Source organism: Strix uralensis, chromosome 5 (assembly GCF_047716275.1).
Source record: "Strix uralensis isolate ZFMK-TIS-50842 chromosome 5, bStrUra1, whole genome shotgun sequence".
NCBI lineage: Eukaryota > Metazoa > Chordata > Aves > Strigiformes > Strigidae > Strix > Strix uralensis.
In genome coordinates this window covers 86,379,810-86,398,006 of record NC_133976.1, presented here as the reverse complement: position 1 = coordinate 86,398,006, position 18,197 = coordinate 86,379,810, and the positions used below count along the sequence as shown (strand labels likewise).

Genomic DNA, 18,197 nt, shown 5'->3' with positions numbered 1-18,197 from the left:
AGCAGTGGGGGTTCGGGTGCTTTCCAGGCAGCTGACCCTCCTCCCCATAGGGCAGCAGCTCACACAGACAGATTGGAGCCTTGAAGGAACCTGAGAACCTGGTGTAGGCATGGCCTGTCACTCCCATTTGGATATGACAATGATAATGTCACTGGCCTTGTTTAATCGCTCGCCCTTGCAGTCATGTACACTTACATTTGCGGTACATGCCGCATGTATTTCAAGCCCCCTGTGGAAAGCCAGACTACTATAAAGAGATTGAAGTATGGATGAGAGTCAGGCTCATGGAGTTCATATTCATAGGAGGAGTTTTCATTATAACCTTGAGAGTCATCTTAACATGGCATTAACAATTAATTTCAGCATGAAAGTGTGCTTTCCCTGCCAATTTAACGAATGACACTCAAGGAATAGCTGAACGGCAGTAGCTTGGATAGGTGGTTGCAGATTTTCTGTGGAGTGTCTTGCTTTACAGCCACCTCCATTCCTACTGTACAGTTACAGGAGAAGAAATTGCAGTCAGGGCTTGTTCTCATCCGCTCAGAAGCCAGGACTGACCAAGCCATAGGAAAGCTCAGTCATTGAGATTTCATCCTTCTCGTTACTGTACTGCAGCATCTACATGCCATGGCTACACAGATGTCTAAATGGGCTCAGAGTACCCTCAGACTCCACTGGGGTCAGCAGGATGTTAAACACGTTTTTAAGAAACCAGCCTTTTAGTGAAAACTAGCCCCTTATTTCCCCTGTATACCGCACACTTTCTTCAGGCTAGAGTTGTGTCGGTAATTCAGATTTTTTTTCTACAAAGCAAACTTGCATCACTTTGAACCCTTTTAGTTAAACCAAGAAAATACAGTGTAGTGTTGACACTACACTCTGTTCAGAGACAGTCCTGTTTAAGTCTGATTTTAATACTAATCAGGTGGAAGTGGCATACAAAAGCTTACATCAGTTTATGTTAATTCAAATGTACACCTTTAAACTGGTAAGACTCCAGATATAAAGAAGGTCTCAGCAATATACTGTTTTCCATCTCTGTTCAGGGAAGGGAAGAGAGTTTAAGAGTTTGGCTCTGTCTTCATGTGGAGATTTAACCCCAAGAAGGGGAGGTCACATTTCAGTTTTCTGCAAGGGGCCTGTCAGAAGTGGCAAGTTTACAGCTTATGAAGAAGTCCTTTCGGGGGGCTGGGGGGGGGGGGGGGGGGGGCGGGTGGCTTCTTGGGAACACACCAGGAGCCATGTCCTCCAGCCACACTCACACCTCCAAAGCCCAAAGTTTTCTGATGGAGCACAAAAGTAAGGTTCTTGGGCAGGAGTCTCCTGGAAACAACAATTTTCTGCTGTTGAAAAGGACCAAAACAGCTCTGATACCTCAGAAGGCTGATCCTGAGGGTGAATGGAGCTTGTGACAGAAGATACTGGGGATTCTCACATTGTGAGGTCAAAAATTATTACTCTTGCTGGGAATTACTTTACTGTATTCTAAAGTAGAATTCAGAAGATAAAGCTTCATCCTTAATGCTTAAATTCCTCTCATTAAATTGTTTGGCCATTTTTCTGATGTCATAGTGGTTGTGAGGTGTTTCTAGGATGTGCATGTGAACATAGGTTGAATTTCTCACTCATTTCCTAGTCACTGCCCTTCATGAGCAATAAAGGTGAGGAAAAGCCACAGGAGGATCAGAGGCAAGTTTCTTTAGCATGATAAATGGAAGAGTGCTCTCTACCATTGTGGTGGAACAGGAAAAGAACAACACTTGACTCTAATACTGGAAATACCTGTCTGTTTGGTGGAGATGGGGGGATGAAATGGGAGAACAGGGCAGAGGGGGAAAAAAATCACATTTTTTAATACTTTAGCTTTAAGACTTTAGCTTGCAAATTCTTCATCTGACAACCTGTCTCTGGCCCATCCATGACATATTCTTTGTGATTTGAGTGCGCTTTCCTACAGCCACATGAGGGATATGAACCTTTTGGATCCTCCTTCCCCTTAACAAGTTTTTATTGCCAAAGACAAAGCTTGGCCTCATCTTGCTGTGTTACTTTTACAACCTCACAGCACAACTGTTTGCAGGATGACAGTCTCAGGTTTCTGCTCTCCTTCTGCCCGATCTCCCACTCGGCACTTGGGTACAAGACAGAAGCAACATACAACTGTTGTATTGTGCGATCTGGCAACCTCATTCCTCAGCCCCAGCTTGAATTTACTGAGCTGAACAAACAGTTGTCTGTCAAGAGGTTTCTCCACATAGAAACATTGGCTTTACTGTACCAGTTTGCCATCCTGCTTCCAACAGCAGCCAACATTCATGGAAAGAAAACTCTTTTCCCTCAATGACCTGGACATGGGTTGCCATATAGGGATGAGCAGGGACTGCTCCATCTCAGGATCAGTGCTCCCCCAGTCCTCAGACCCACTTAACCCCTTAATCACGAGGCTTGGTTACTTTTTTTCTTCTAGTTTTGTCTGCTAAAATAAGTACGTCATGGAATTAGATAGATATTGAGGCTAGATTGTGTCTCAACACAGCAATAATCCTACTACAGCACGTCTTTCTTAGCGTGCTGTCTGTTGTTTTCCCAATATTTTTTTTTGCCACAGAAAAGGCTTTCAGCAAGAATACAGGACCTGATTTGAAAAGGTCCAGCCATGTGTCTTCTCTCTCCTTTACACCAGCTTTATTTTATCTCCCTCTCCATTTGTGTGATGAGCGCAAGTTAGCTGCGCAGTCCTCACCATACTCCTAAACCAAAATGACAGTATCAGCCAGCCTGATGAGCTTCATGTACCAGTTAGCTTGAAGGTCCATTTGGTTTGTCCAGAAAGCTGTGCCTGCTACACAGTATAGGATGTGGTTAAAATGCAATTAGTCTTCATCTCCACGGCAAGCCTAAACCAAGTCAGGACTCAGGAGTTCTCTCCCAATCTTTCTTCGGTGTAAGTGAACAGCCATTAACCTTTGCAATTTCTTGGTTCTGGCTACAGTTTAAACAAATCCAGATGCCCCAAAGTAGTGTTGTCTTCTCAGAGGCTTACTGACCTTCTCTGGCCAGGGTGACGATCACAGACTGTAGGCTGAAGGTCCACAGGACCTTCTGGGCCTCTCCCTCTTTCCTCCCTGTCCTTGCCTGCTCTGCCAGTGTAGTCTTGCCACCTTCCCAGTGCTGGCTTTAGCATTCACTAGATCTTCCTGCAAGCAGATCCAGCTCTCAACTAGAAAGCCAGCTGGTGTTTTTTGCAGGGTTTGTTTTCTTCTGTTTAAGTCAGCTCACGGAGAAATCTTACAACAGAGCCAGCTCAAGGTAAGCAGCAGGAGAAAGGAAGGAAGGATAAAATGGAAGGGAGATCAGGACTTTTTTCTTGCAGCAGCTGTGGCCAGCTGAATTCCACCAGTTCATTGTATTGATACCGTGAGCATTATTACCATGTTAGCTATCCTGACCACACTTCAGGTGTGCTTATGGAAACCAGAGCACCAGAGAACTTCTAGAGAAGTTCTGTTCATTAGTCTCAGTTGTGAACTTGTTTTCTTCGCTGTGAACAAATGCAGCTGAAGCACAAATCACCTTGTAAAAATAAAGGGGCCTGAGCTTGGGAGAACTCTTCAGCTGGTAAAAATCACAGAACCATTTAAGTCAAATGATATCATGCTGGAGAAATTTTAGGCTAACCTACTCAGCAAGGGGTAAGGCCTCAGCTGATGTCAGAGGGAGTATGACAACGTTACTTTGGCACGATCTCTTCCTCTCTGAAGCCATATTAGTTTCCAAGTCAGTCATCAGCCAGACCGAATACATTTTATATAATGATCTTCAGTGCAAAATGTGGGTGGGTCTTGCAAAACATTTCTGTGGTTAAGAGAGGATTTTGTAGTTGATACATGAAGATGGCCAGCTCTGCTTCTGTGCCGTGGGCGTCACTTAAACAACAGGGTTCTCAGATGCAGTGTGTGTTTTAGCAAATATTGCAGTGCAGGGCAATGTTATATTCTGAGCAAAAGAGGTCTTTATCATATGTATACCTGTACTGTTAACAGCATTAGTATAAGGGAGCACAGGTGTAAGACCTCTCACTGCTGCAACATCAAGACTACCCGTCTTGGGTCTACCTCGGCCAAATGATACTAAAGAAGTCATTCATAATGGCTGGACAAGTATCAAAATACTAAGAAGCCAAAGTCCATAATGTGTAATTTATAGATCATTCTGAGATGCTATTTCAGTTGTAAGGGATATATGGACTACTATCATGCAGCCATTAGGAAGTATTTATATGCCAGTTTTCCTTTAGGTGTGTGTTCAGAAGGCTGTGCCTATAGACTTACAAGGATATTTGACATGAAGAATCTAAAATACATGCTTCCACTCACACAGTGTCTGTTTGACTGTCACAAGGGATTCTTAATGACAATATTGCTGCCTCCCCTTTTTCATACACCACCGAAGCAGTGCTGTAAATGTGGGCAGTAAACAGAGCTTTTCAGCCAGAGAAGAGAAACTTGAGTTTTCCCATGCCAAGGAGGAGTGGTTGAAGCTTGGGTGCTTGTTCCACCCGAAAGGAGGGGTTAAAACTAGAGTGAGGAGGCAAGTTTGCTGCTATCAGAGAGGTTTAAAGCCAGCTACTGCTGTTTATGGGAGAGATTTCTTCCTGCTCCTCAAACCCCAACCGTTCTGTCTCCTCTCCCCTGCCCTCTCCAGGGCTGTGCAGCTGCCTCTTTTTTCCTGTGCCTAGTGTCAACCCTGACAGCCAAGCAGCAGGCAGGAGACTGGGTGGGCAGGCAGCCCCCAAGGCTTTACCCTAGCTCTGCCAGCCTTGGGACTGTACAATACGTGGCTGTTACGAGCAGGAGTATGAAACTACTGCCTCTTGCACACATAGGGCAGTGCTTATGGGGCACATTTTGAGAGCCAGCTAAGTACGCCTTATTGCTACCTTGTGCGTAACTATAAAAATCCCTCTAGAAGCATTAACTGCAGGGATAAAGGTGTAGCCATACCTCTCTGTTTGAAGGTACAGTTTGCCCTAATTCCCAACTAATTCCATAGTTCAGTCTTGCCCAGTAGTACAGCTGAGAAAATGGTGGGATATGGAAATGCCAGTTTTCAGGAGCCCTGCCATATTGCCAGACCCGTTCACCACCTTCCCACTTTGGCTAGGTTGTTTGATTCCACATCGCCTTAAAGTCTGTCAGTCCCAGCTCTCTCCACAGCTAAATCCCTTTACCTTCAGATTGTACAAAGTTCAACCATCTGAGTTCACTTAAGAAAAAAAGTACATATGTGTGTGTGTGTGTTTGTTAGGGGGAAATGATGTTTCCTTGTGCTACAGAGACATAGTTATTTCTAAGTAAGCTTATTTTAGCCAAAAGGCAGGAAATTGCAGCATGCCCAAACAATTTAGGTACCAGCCCTGACTCAACTCCCCTACTGAATCTCCCACACTTTTAAACCTGCTTGACCTCAGCAGTATCCATGTGCTTTTTTGCCATCGCTCACTAACCAGCACACACCCTGTGGAGAGTCCCCCCCACCATGTGACTGCTCCTTTGGAGGCCTTCTGACAGCCAAGGAAGTGATTTAGTCTTCATGGAGTCATTCACACCATCCAGACTTTCCTCAAACGAGAGATTTATACTTACAAAACAACCAGCCACATACAAGTCATTCTCTCCATTTCTCCATCCTTCCTGAAAATACATGTAACAGTTTTGGCTTTCCTGGAGGATGCGACTTTCTTTATTGTTTTCACCAGCCTTCTGTGGAGGTGCCTCTTTTCCCAATGGAGAAGCTTCTTTTAATGGTGTTTTCTAGCTTTGCCTTTTCTTGGGTTTTCACCAGTTTCATAGGCTTGCAGTCTGCTCCAAATGGGCTCTGCTGTACTCCAAATTCATTACACTCGCTAAGAGTTACCAGGTAGTCTTTGACCTGTAGTCTTTATTGTCCTATTAAAGATGGTCTTTACTTGCCTAATAATGGTAGATTATTTAGTTGCTGCTCCTCTGTTAGTCGGGGAGACTCCTCCAGAACCTCATATTTTTTTACTGTGCAATCTGTGAAGAAAGATACCCAGAATGTAAATCATTTGTGGTTAAAAACAAAAAAAGTCCTCAGTGTTTGTGCTCAAATTCCTAAAGGTCTCCCCATGTGAAACTTGAAAGAAGGCAAACTGATTTAGGTACTCTGCAAACAGAGCTCATACATTTATTAACTAAATTGTGCTGCCAAGCATCAGCTGGTCCATGATAACTAACAGTGTGCACGTTCATAGCTCTCAGCAGAGGTGAGAAGAAATGCACTGAGCCTAAATCTTTAATGCTTTTTATTTCCTATTTGCAGTGGCTTGAGACACAGTTGCCACAGTTGCATTGATGCATGTCTGCTCATTAAATTATTGCAACTCAGTCATACATCTAAATTTGCTGAAAGACAACTGTAGCTTTTGAAGATGAGTTTTTAAGTGGTTGTAGGAGCCAAGCAGAATTTTCAATAATTTTCAATTTTCTTGTTGAAGCAAACATGAGGTCTAAGATACTTGGGTGGTTGGGCTTTTTTTTGCAAATTCCACCAGCCTACTAAATGCCTCAGCAAGTCTGAGCAGCTCAGTCAGTTTAGAATATGGGATGGTGCCCTTGATCACTTAGGACTTTCCTTGTGAAGATCTCAAGATGCAGATCTGAGTTCTTCTCATTTGAGGAATATTTATATTCAAGCTTAGCCTGAATCCATTCTAGAAATTAAGTGAGCAACAAAAAACAAATCCACACTTGAATCCTACCTCTTCTCAGAGTCTGAAGCTCTGTTGTTCATCCAATAATTTGCCACCCAGATATCTCTGGCTGAATTTTTTTGTGCTTTCTTGTTTTTGTGAAGCGGGGGGGCACACAGTCAGTGTGTGTGAAGTAATGATAGCCAGTGGAAAATAACCCAAGCCATTAGATTCAACTAGAATTTACTTGCTAGCCTCACTGAGGTGAATGTGCAACGCACATTGCCTGTGCAATCCCACTCAGCTGTAAAGGAGGCATCTTCCAGGGGCCACTGTAGAGGGGATTTTAGGGGTCTTCCATCCTCATCGGTAAGAGTTGTATTTATACGCTTGGAAATTTTCTAGAGCGTAGTTACAGCAGTATAGTACTGATTAAAAATAACATCACATCTTGCAAATAATGAGGTGAAAGTAAAGTTTAGGGTAAATCATATCTCAGTGGAACTGTAAATATTAGCTATAAGTTACTATAATTGGAGGGTGTCTGCCCCGGGCTGCATGTTCAGGAATATGGCAGAGCCTGGCGATGACTTGTCTCAGCGGGAGTGCCATCCCTCCCGCTGACCCCAAGGAGGGCAACTCCTTCCAGGACAAGGAAAACCAAATGATGGACAGTGGGACACCACATTCCTGCAGCGCTCTCCCGATGGAGCCATACACCAACCAACCACCTCAGCAAACTTCCAGCACAGTCTCAAAGCGCTGGTTCAACAACAGACCCACACGTCCTTCCTCTCTTCCCTCAGGTTTCTAATAAATCCCTGCCTTGGCCAAAAAGTGCCTCTTTTTATCTTGATGAACATCAGCTAAGTAAATGTTTTCTGATTTGAAACTGCTCCCACCAAGACAGAGGGTGGGGCCAGCCTGAGCCCACCACGGGCGTTTAGGCCAGGACTGCCCACCGATGGCCACGGTGCGTGATGGGCTGCTGACCTGGGGAATCACCTCACCTTTGCAGTGATTTTAATAAAGGACTGGGTGGAAAGAAAGCATGGAGATCTTTGGGAAAAGCTGATCTAAACTAGTGAATTCAGCATGAACTGTTGACCTAGACTGTGAAGGTTTTCTTGTTAAAGTTATCACAGATTACACAGGATGATGGAAAAATAAAGCGGTTGTTTTTGGAACGCAGTAGTATTACCAACTCTGATCCACTGGTAAAATACGCCCTGAGGAGTCAGAGCTAGAGGAATCGAAGGAACATTACAAAAAGACAGTTAAAGTTTTTGTTGGGTTTTTTTCCTTAATTAAGATTCTTGCACTAAAAAACCATTTTCTGTACAGCCTTTCATTGAAAGAGTTCTGGAGTGAATTGTCAAGGAACCACTTACGTGGGCCCTTGCTACCCTATTATCTGAGCACCTCCCACATTATTAAAAGGCACAAACCAGTAGAGCAATATAACCTCCCTTCCCTTGTTCCTTATAAATGAAATCTAAAAAAGAAGGTTTTTCCTAATACGTGCATGTCTAAGAGACTAATTGTGTGTGCGTGTGTGAAAAATCATTGATGGAAAGGTGATGGAAGAACTGGGTTTTGTGGATTTGTGAAAGATGACAAAAATTGATGTGGTAGCCTGAGACTTTGAATTTCACTCTGTCCTACAGCCCTCGCACGTAGCCCGGGGGAAGTCCCTTGTGCCCAGAGCTGCCCGAGGGGTGAGCCACAGCAGTGTTGGGCACTGCAGCGTTTAATTGCTACCTGCTTGGGATCTGCAGCGGCTGGACTACGTGTGCGGCTCAGGGTGGGGGCACGGGGGAAGGAAGGCTTCTCTGCATCCGTGTGCCAAGAAGGGACCCTTCTGAGCTGGTCATTGGCAAATGCACACAGAGGAGAATTACTATCTGTCCTGGTCCCAGCTGCAGGTACCTGATTCTGGGTGAGAGGAGAAAGCTATCCCTGAACAGCACAGGCATCCATGAATGCAAAAAATGGAAATCGGTTTCATTTTTTAAATTAAAAACCCAGAAAAATTTCAAATGGGACTGGGCATTTTTTCTCTGAAAAATGTTAATGAAAATAAGGTTTTTCCAACCAAAAAATCTGACTGCCTCTTTCCTTTCACATTCCTCCTCTTGCAGATGTCAGGGATGATGTGACCATCGGGGTGGGTTTCAGAACGGAAACCTGCAATTTTTGCCAGATGTCATCTCTTCAAAACACACTGCTTTGTTCTCCGTAGGACTGGTAGGGAGAGTCTATAGTAAGGGCACTGGCAAACTAAGCTCTGGTTTTAGACACAGTGCAGGTTTCAGAGATACTCTTTTACAGTTCAGAAATGGGAAATACCATCAATAATGTTAATCTCTAACCATTTCAGGTTTGCTCATTAAATGTGTTATTCCTATCCCTTTTCAAAAAGCATTTTATATTCTCATACTGAACATGTCATCATCCCTATTGTAACACGTACCAACCCCAGACAGACAGACAGGAATAGAAAGAGGCTGACAAGGATCCATTTTAGCACCTAGAAGCTAGATGTCTTTGGTTGCCTGTGCTTTAACCACTCTAACAAGCCATCTCCGAGAGATTGGTTTTGCTTTAAAAGTCAAACGCAACTATACAGCCATCTTAGGGATCTGGACAGTTGAGCTATAAAAACCCTGTTGTTTCTGACAGCAGCAGAACCCCCAGCTCTGTGCAATTCACTTTCCATATTTCCTAGCTGCCAGTTACTCGGCTGTGCTGCGCGCACACACGTTGCAAGGAGGAAGTAGGAGCAGCTCAGCTCTTGGCTTCCTTGGTCTCAAGAGACTGCCATGAAACTGAAAAACACTAAACTAAAACCTAAGTATCTGTTAGACCTTTAATTAGCGACCTAAGGAGTGTTTGCCAAGAGGAAATTTGAATTCAATTATCCAAATAGAAAGTATTTAACCTCTCAATAGCACTCAAGTAATTATAATACTTGGGGTTTTTTTTCAGGAACCTTAAAAAAATAAAACAAAAAGCAAATTCAAAAATGGTAGAAGGTGTCAATTTTACATCACACGGAGTATACAAAGGAAAGCTGTAACATTGCCCATGCTTTAGACCCCTCACGTTACACAGAAAGGGGCAGCTTTGGGCAGGGAGAGCAGGTTGCAGGATTCTTGATTTCCCCACTGAAACAGCCAGCAACAGCATCGGGGCCAACAGTGTTAGTTTTACGTGCATCAGTACAATCATAAACACAGAGCTAAGATCAGCAGGTCGTCTCGCGCAGCTTTTCATGTGATAAAGATGCTCAGTCAGTGTCAGGAGGACTAGGACGCAGCAGAAGAGGCTGTATATTCCAGTACATTTTGCAAACATCAGTCGATACCAACCAAGCCATTTGCATTTCAGATTGCAGCAGCTGTTTCAGCCCTAATCCCAACTGTCCTTTCACTACACATCCACCCAAAAATTTCCAGAATTAATCCCAAGGAAGAAAAGTCAATATTTTCTTGCTCCTCTCTTCACAGATTGTAGGTTGCTTTGGGATTATGTTTATCAGCTGCTTTCTGACAGCCGGTACGAAAATTTCATCCGATGGGAAGATAAGGAATCCAAAATATTTCGGATAGTGGATCCCAACGGGCTGGCCCGGCTGTGGGGAAACCACAAGGTAAGGAAGCAATGCAATTTTCCTCCTACAGCACTTCACCTCTTGTAACATCACAGGATTCACTTAAAAACAGGGGGAAAAGGACGAAAGCATGTGCATATGAACTACTCCTGGAACGTTGTAATCTTTCATTCTACGCACATTAGAAATACAAAAGCATCCAGCCTCAAGCACTAAAACCTACCCTTCATACAGAGAACCTGTTGGTTTGGTTTAAAGGCATTTAGTTATAAATGCATTTAATTATAAGATTATGAGCAGCACAAGAATTAACGGTCCTTCTCTCTCAAAGGCATCTCATTTCTTCCCAAAACCTGATGCTAAGGGTGTTCTGGTTAGATGTGGCCTACAAGGAGCTGTGTACTACATCTCAGCAGGAGCTTTCTGCCTGTGTTCCTGTCTGCACCAATACTCAGATTTCACATGCTGTCCTGTGACAGACACCAAATGCTGCAGGATTCTGTATTTCCTTTTAAGAGGGTAATTCTGCTGTGTTCTCTGGAAAGCAGTTCCTGATTTTTGTAGTTTGAGGCTGAGTATGTACAGATATATCTATAGGAGTGTACGCATATGAGTATATTCGTATGAATATATGAGTAGTCAGCATGGATCTACAAAAGGGAAGTCATGCTTGACCACTGTGATATCCGTCTGTGATGAAATGATTACCTCGGTGGATGCAGGGAGAACAGTGGATGTAGCTTACCTCGATTTTAGAAAGGCTTTTCAGATTGTCTCCCATAATATCCTCATAGACAAACTAATTAAGTATGACCTAGACAAGAATATAGTGAGGTAGATTGAAAACTGGCTGAACAGCCGGGCTGAAAAGATTGTGATCAACAGTACAAAATCCAGTCACTAGCGATGTTACCCCGGGGATTGATGCTGGGGCTAATACTGTTGAGCACATTCATTAATGACCTGGATGATGGGACAGAGCACAGCCTCAGCAAGTACTCGGACAATACAAAACGGGGAGGAGTGGCTGATACACCAGAGGGTTGTGCTGCCATCCAGGGGGACCTGGAAATGGTGAAGAAATGGGCAAAGGGGAATTTGGTGAAGTTTAACAAGGGGCAGTGTGAAGTCCTCCACCTGGGGAGGTGTGGGACTTCACATTGCCCCTTGTTACATTTCCTGAGACCCCAGCTGTGGGACTGTTTTAGTAGGAAGATGGTCAGATGCTGGAGCAGGTTGCCTAGAGAAAATTGTGGAGTCTCCGTTCTTGGAGATGTTCAAAACCCAACTGGACACAGTCCTGAGCAACCATCACTAGGCACAGAATCACGGAATCATCTCGGTTGGAAAAGACCTTGAAGATCCTCCAGTCCAACCATTAACCTCACACTGACTGTTCTGATCTCCACCAGATCCCTCAGCGCTGGGTCAACCCGACTCTTCAACCCCTCCAGGGATGGGGACTCCCCCCCTGCCCTGGGCAGCCCATTCCAACGCCCAACAACCCCTTCTGCAAAGAAATACTTCCTAAGAGCCAGTCTGACCCTGCCCTGGCGCAGCTTGAGGCCATTCCCTCTTGTCCTGGCGCTTGTTCCTTGGCTCAAGAGACTCATCCCCCCTCTCTGCACCCTCCTTTCAAGGAGTTGTAGAGGGCCATGAGGTCTCCCCTCAGCCTCCTCTTCTCCAGACTAAACCCCCCCAGTTCCCTCAGCCACTCCCCATCAGACCTGTGCTCCAGACCCTGCACCAGCTCCGTTGCCCTTCTCTGGACATGCTCGAGTCATGTGATTCTGTAATTGCCACAGGAGCTCTCTATGTGGCCTCCCTTAGCAGAGCTATTGCAGTCAGGGCAAGCAGAGATCTGCTCTTAGGGGACATTTTAGACAGGCAGATCAGTCTAATTTAATAAAGCCAGGTCAACACTAGAGCCTGCTGCCTGATCTTGGACTGACAGGGCTGTGCCAAGCCAAACTCCTAACGTGGAGGCTGACAGAGGAAAAACATGCTTCTACTAGTTTGGCATGTTTTGCCCATGGCAAGATGGCTGCTTTCTACTCGTGCAAACACGGCTTTGCCAGTATAGTTGTCTCTCTGCTGGGAGTTTCTTTGCCAGCGTGGTAACCAGGGCTCCTTGTACCAGAAAAATGCTCTTCCTGCAGATGTAGCTGAAGGGACTGATCCTGCTATCCCAGGTCAGTACTGGGGGGGCTGCCAGTGCCCATCATTTCTGCCTTCACTGGGCTTCAGCAGGGCCGTACCTCAGTCACCCCGCAGCGCTCTGGCCTTTGGGATCAGCAGATTCCAAAATGAAGGGGAGGCTCTGTCCTGGAAACAGATGTACAACCTAATGGGCTTCTTGATTTACACCTGTATAACAAGAGGAGAAACAGGCTCTCAATCTCCACAGTGCTCTGCAAGCATTAACTAGTTAATGGAGGGGAATCCCAGAGGAACGGCGCTCTTAGCAGGGATTGCTGACAGATTCAGTCTATTAGCCACTGTTCTTACAAAAGGTGGTTTCATTAAGAACAGGCTTGTCACATCCCGCTTGGTATAAGCATCTCCCTCCATCTAATGTCTCCTCTTGTGGTTGATGAAGTCTTTTGATATCTGTGATCCAGGAAACTGTAGAAAAACCTCACTTGGTATTTTTGTTAGACTTTATTGCTTAAATTGCCCTGAATGAAAAGAGACCCATAAAAATTGGGTGATGAAGGCTGGAGGGGCAGGATGGGCCTGCAAACAGCAGAAGAGGGGAACATGTAATTTCTTGAACTGACTTGGTTACTTTAGGTAGCTGTGATAGTTCTGCAACTCCTTTTGGGGCTTAGGAAGGTTTTAATGAATCATCTCACCATGTTTTTCCTTTTTCTTTTGAAAAAACCAGAACAGAACAAATATGACTTATGAGAAAATGTCCAGAGCCCTACGCCACTACTACAAACTAAATATTATCCGGAAGGAGCCAGGACAAAGGCTTTTGTTCAGGTAATTTTTTCTTTTCTTTACCATTCCTTTCTACAGACAATTAGTTTTTGAAGAGTGAGGATGGAATTGTGTGTGGGATAGTTCATTGCCACAGCTATAACACAGGTGACAATGGGCATACATTTGTAAAAGCTGTCTAGACCAGTGCTTCCCAGCTTTTAAGGCAACCACCAATTTACGAAAATTGGGGCCTGTTTCAATGATCAGTCGAGTCAATAGAAGTCTTTTCACTTGCTTCAAGCAAGCTGCGCCATTGTTTAAGACCTTAGCTAAATGATTCATGATCTCAGCCAAACTGCTGGAAAACCCACTCCAAATTGACTTCTCAAACACAGCTGCTGGTGAGAGCTAAGCGGGGATCAGGCATTTCCTCAAACACATCGGCATCACAGCAGAGAAGTGCTGATGACCACGGCTTTGGCGTTCGAGGAAGAGAGGGACCTGCAAGAGCTGTTCATGAAACCTAATGTGTTAGGTTGGATGATACAACCAAGAATTTAGGAGATAGTGCCTGAAACAGTGGTAAAGCGGGGAGTTACTAGCACAAACTTGAGTGCGGCTGGCGGAGAGTGAGAGCACTCCAGTCCTCTTCAGACTAGACCAGCAAATCCTAGTGCGTACGTCTGACCCACAGAGCACTGAACTCAGACCAAAGACTGCTTTGATGTCAGTGGTCTGGATCTAGTAATGTGCTTGGAAATGATATCAATAGGAAGGCAGTCTTGGAGTTTGTTTTCTTAAATAGCTAACAGAACTGCATTAGCACTTAAAACTATCTACAGCTGAAAAGGTTTCTGTGGAATGTCTTGTTTATGTCAGCTCTTAGAAGGAGACTTAGATGGGGGAAGGAGAGCGAAGGGAAGAAGGAATCACAGGCAAAATCAGCCGCATGATTTTAATTTTTTTTTTGCGGAAAGTTAAAACAAGGTTGCTCCAGCAGCAGCAGCACCAAGGGAACCTGCATTGCTATGGCCTTGTGTGAAGACTGCGCTGCCCCGGGGGAACTCTGTGATGCTGAAGAGTGAATGTGCTTATCTTGGAGCCTCTCCTTCAGTGGGGGCACAAGCAAAACAGGAGTCCCATCTCTTCTCAACCAGGCTCCCTGTTTTCTCAAAACTGTAGAAACTTAATACCCTTGGAGACCTCAGTTCCTCTGTCAGACTTGCCCAAAATTGACCAACAGACTCAAAGGTCACCAGGCAGTATAAAACATGAGCATATAAACCTCATTTCCTTCGGAAACTGGAAAATAAACAACAAAGCATTTTTTGCACAATTCCCAATAAAAACTTATTGATGTTGTTTTCTTAGACCTATTTATATCTGAAGAGAAAAAGAAGAACAGCTGCAAAAAATCAAGCCATTAATGTGCCTTTCTTGGCTATTTCTCGCAAGCACAGAAATAATAGGAAATGTGACTTTATAAGTAACACGCAGGCAGTTGTCATCTGCAGATACAGAGCTTTAAGGAAAATGGAGTCAGAGAAGGGTTTCTAATAGGTTGCCTGAGTGTCTTCTGCAAATAAAGAGGTCACAGATACTGTTTCTTCATTAGCTTGTAGTTCCAGGTTGTTTTTTTAAAATTTAATCAAATGCTACTGCAAATACCCATGCTTTGAGTTCCTTGTCATGAGTTAAAACCCAGACCAGAAAGACCACTCAAAGTACTGCGGCACGGTTCACATCAGCCCATTTCCCACATGGTTTAGGAAACAGAGCAGACAGAAGGTAGGGAGGGCAGTGGGATCACTCGCTGTTTTGATTTCATCCTCATGCAAGATCAACAAGACAGGCACAGGGTTTAAATCAGGGCAGTCTGGCCTGTAGGCTGTGATGCGTTTTCACTGTGTAGCTGGGGACTGATTCACCACTTCTGTATGCTCGTTTTTCACCACCGTAACACCATTTATATCAGCAGTGTTCTTCCAGCATACAAATGGGAGTGACACAGCAGTGAGTCACCGTCCTTTTTTTTTTTTTTTTTTTCCCTAAATGCATATGTGCACATGATTTCCAAAATTAGAAGGGGTGGCAAAAGGTTAGTTCCAGGCTGTGCTATGCATTTGCTGAGAGACTTTGGATTTTTCAGATGAAAAGCCCTCAGCTTTATAACCTCAGAGGCAGAAGAGGAGGCCAGTCTTGCCCATTAGCTGCAGCAGTGATTTTTCTGGGTTGGTGATAGTAACGAGGCTCCTGTCAGTTAGTTTTGTTTTCACTGGGGCAAGGATACTGAGTGTATCATCAACCTGAAATAAAATCAGCTCCTCTGATTAACACATTTTGTGCAGCTGAATGTTAGCCAGTACATCATTAATGAAAGACTGTGAAATTTTGTAACACTTCCAGCATAAACATCTTTCATCCTAATTTCTCCAGAAGTACTTATGAGTTAGGAAAGTGATTTGTGTTTAAACTAGGATTTCATCCTTCCTGTGCCGCTCTCTCTTCCTACGCCATTAAATTCAGAAAGCAAAAGCAGAGCTTTTCTGTGCTATCTCTGTGCAGTAGCACACAAAAGCATCCTGGCAAAGATCAAGACTGCAGACCTGATCTGCAGGCTGGTGGATGTCCTTTCCCATTTCCTACTGCTGCCGTGCCTCCCCAGAGGCAGTTTCTGTTTCTAGCCCCCCGCAGACTCACTGCATCAAGACATTAGTGCTGGGAGCCGTGGCATTCATTTACAGAGGATGCTGCTTCATTACAATTACGCTTGCTACAATCACACAGGAAGAGACTGTCTTTGCTCACAGTTCCCTAGCCCAAAAGCTTTTTCTTTCAGGGCTTTTTTCATTTCCCAGAACTTGTTCTGACTCGGTTCTTGACTTTTTCCACCAAACCTTTGGTGTTTCGTGTTCCTCTTTGCTAAGCTACACACAAGCCTGCACAAACCAGTAGCCCTCTGCCTCTCCACGCTTTGCAAGTGCTTTTGCTTTGAAATGTGCTGGCCGTAAAGGTCTTTAATGTTTCTGTCACCAGACACCATAAATGAGTGTACCTGTGGCATACCAGCATCTTACGTGACAACAGCAAGCAATAGGAGGGAGAAGGAAAGGAGTAAATACTATTCTTTGGAAAAGATTATAGGATTTGGTTCAGTTTTGGACTTTCAAGGAGCAGGGGTAAATGCCTGTCATGTTTTTGGTTTCCTTTCCAGGTTTGGAGGAGGGAAGACATCAGCAGGCTGAGGAGAAGCTGGGAAATACTAAGGCATGGGAGGATACAGCAAAGATGATTTGAGGAGCTGTAGAGCTCAGGGGCCTCAATGTCTTGATGAAGGTAAAAGCTGAAACCACTGGGAAATTCACTTTTTTCTCTGTTGTGCAGGTTCATGAAGACCCCAGATGAGATTATGAGTGGCCGAACAGACCGCCTCGAGCACCTTGAATCCCAGGAACTGGATGAACAAATATACCAAGAAGATGAGTGCTGAAGGGAACTGGTGCACCGCCTCTGTGGGTCCGTGGGAGGAACATCTTGCCCGGATGGCTGGCACAGTTTGGGAGGGGAAGCAACAACACAGACGCAGTACTTGGGGTCGCCGCTTAGCTTGAAGACCACGCAGGACCTGAAGCACCTTAACAAAACAAACTAACAGGCAGAAGTGGTGCTGGCAGAAAAGTAAAGGGGAGAAAGCCTGGACTTATGCACTACTTCACTGTTCCTACAAAGTCTCCCTTGAGTTCTTTCTTTCTTTTTGGTTTGTTTCAGTTTTGGGGGTTTTTTTGTTTTTGGTTTTTTTTTTCCCTAATAAACATGCAGTTTGACTTTCCTTATCTCACATAGGACAAGACGTCAGATTACGCTTTTTTTTTTTTTTTTTTGGAAGGCTTTCCTATGGAAATAGAGCGCTCTTATTTTCTGTGCAAGTCTCATGACATAACACCGCATAAAACAGTAGCATCACAGAAGGGATTTGCTCAAGGGTTCCAGTTTGCTCCGATCAATTTACATGTGCTGCCACTGGGAAATATGTTGAAGCTACCAAAAGAATTCACCACACATACCTGTCAAACGAAGAGGAGTCACCCTTCACGCATAGGCTGGGCTATCATCCCAGCAGAGCTTGGGCTCACGATGAGTCCTGTGAGTGGCTATTAACTGCTGGAATATGGACCAAAACCAATCACCTAAGTGCTCCGGGGAGGAGAAAAATAAATGTGACAAACCTCTGCAATAGACTGATGTTGACGTTTTCCCTCCCTCTAGCAAAGAAGTGATAGAATGGAGCTGGGGGGAGGGACGACGGGGACAAATACATATATATGTGTATATATAGAAACATTTCATATATATATGTATATATATGTAACCCCCACAATACATCCACAATGCAGAATTTCAGCTCAAAGCTTTCTATAAAAAAGTGAAGGCTGAAGCATCTGTAATTACAAAAGGGAGGGGTGTTTCTTATACCTGCTAGCAATTTTGGGGTGAAAGGTGAAGGACTGTTCCTCACATCGTAGGGAGAAAGCAAAGGGACCTATCACATGGTTTGTATTACTCAGAAACCTCTCCAGGATCATTTTGTGCTGCTGGAGAGGTAGATGATTCACCCATCTGAAAACTGATGGTAGAGAACTAGAGACCAAATAGCTATGCTTGTAACTTGTAATTGATTTTGGCTTTGTTTTGGGATTTGGGTTTTTTTATGCCTCCCACGACCCTCCCCCACCCCACAGCTCTGCCATCAAGGGAGCTTGTCTCAGCTTGCCCATTTTTAACATGATTTAAAAGACAAGAAAAAAAGAAACCCTACAGCCACGTTGCTTTCTTGGTTTTTGGTTTTGTTGTGGTTGTGAGGTGCCCCATTTTTTACACCCCCGATTTGGTTTGCTGCACTGAGGGTGCTTTGCATGAGGTGAAGAGCTATGCCTAGTTTGGTTG

At 44.4% G+C, this 18,197-nt stretch overlaps 1 protein-coding gene across 2 annotated transcripts in view; it reads left to right on the top strand.

The window, feature by feature from the left end:
• The window catches only part of ETV6 (ETS variant transcription factor 6), a 138,983-nt gene extending 121,496 nt beyond the window's left edge, over positions 1 to 17,487 (top strand). For both annotated transcript variants that reach the window (XM_074872087.1, XM_074872086.1), the window contains exons 6-8: positions 10,222 to 10,364; positions 13,213 to 13,313; positions 16,638 to 17,487. In XM_074872087.1, the coding sequence (XP_074728188.1) occupies positions 10,222 to 10,364; positions 13,213 to 13,313; positions 16,638 to 16,743 (350 nt within the window). In that variant the 3' untranslated portion in view covers positions 16,744 to 17,487. The remainder of the gene's footprint in view (positions 1 to 10,221; positions 10,365 to 13,212; positions 13,314 to 16,637) is intronic.
• The last annotated feature ends 710 nt before the right edge of the window (positions 17,488 to 18,197 follow it).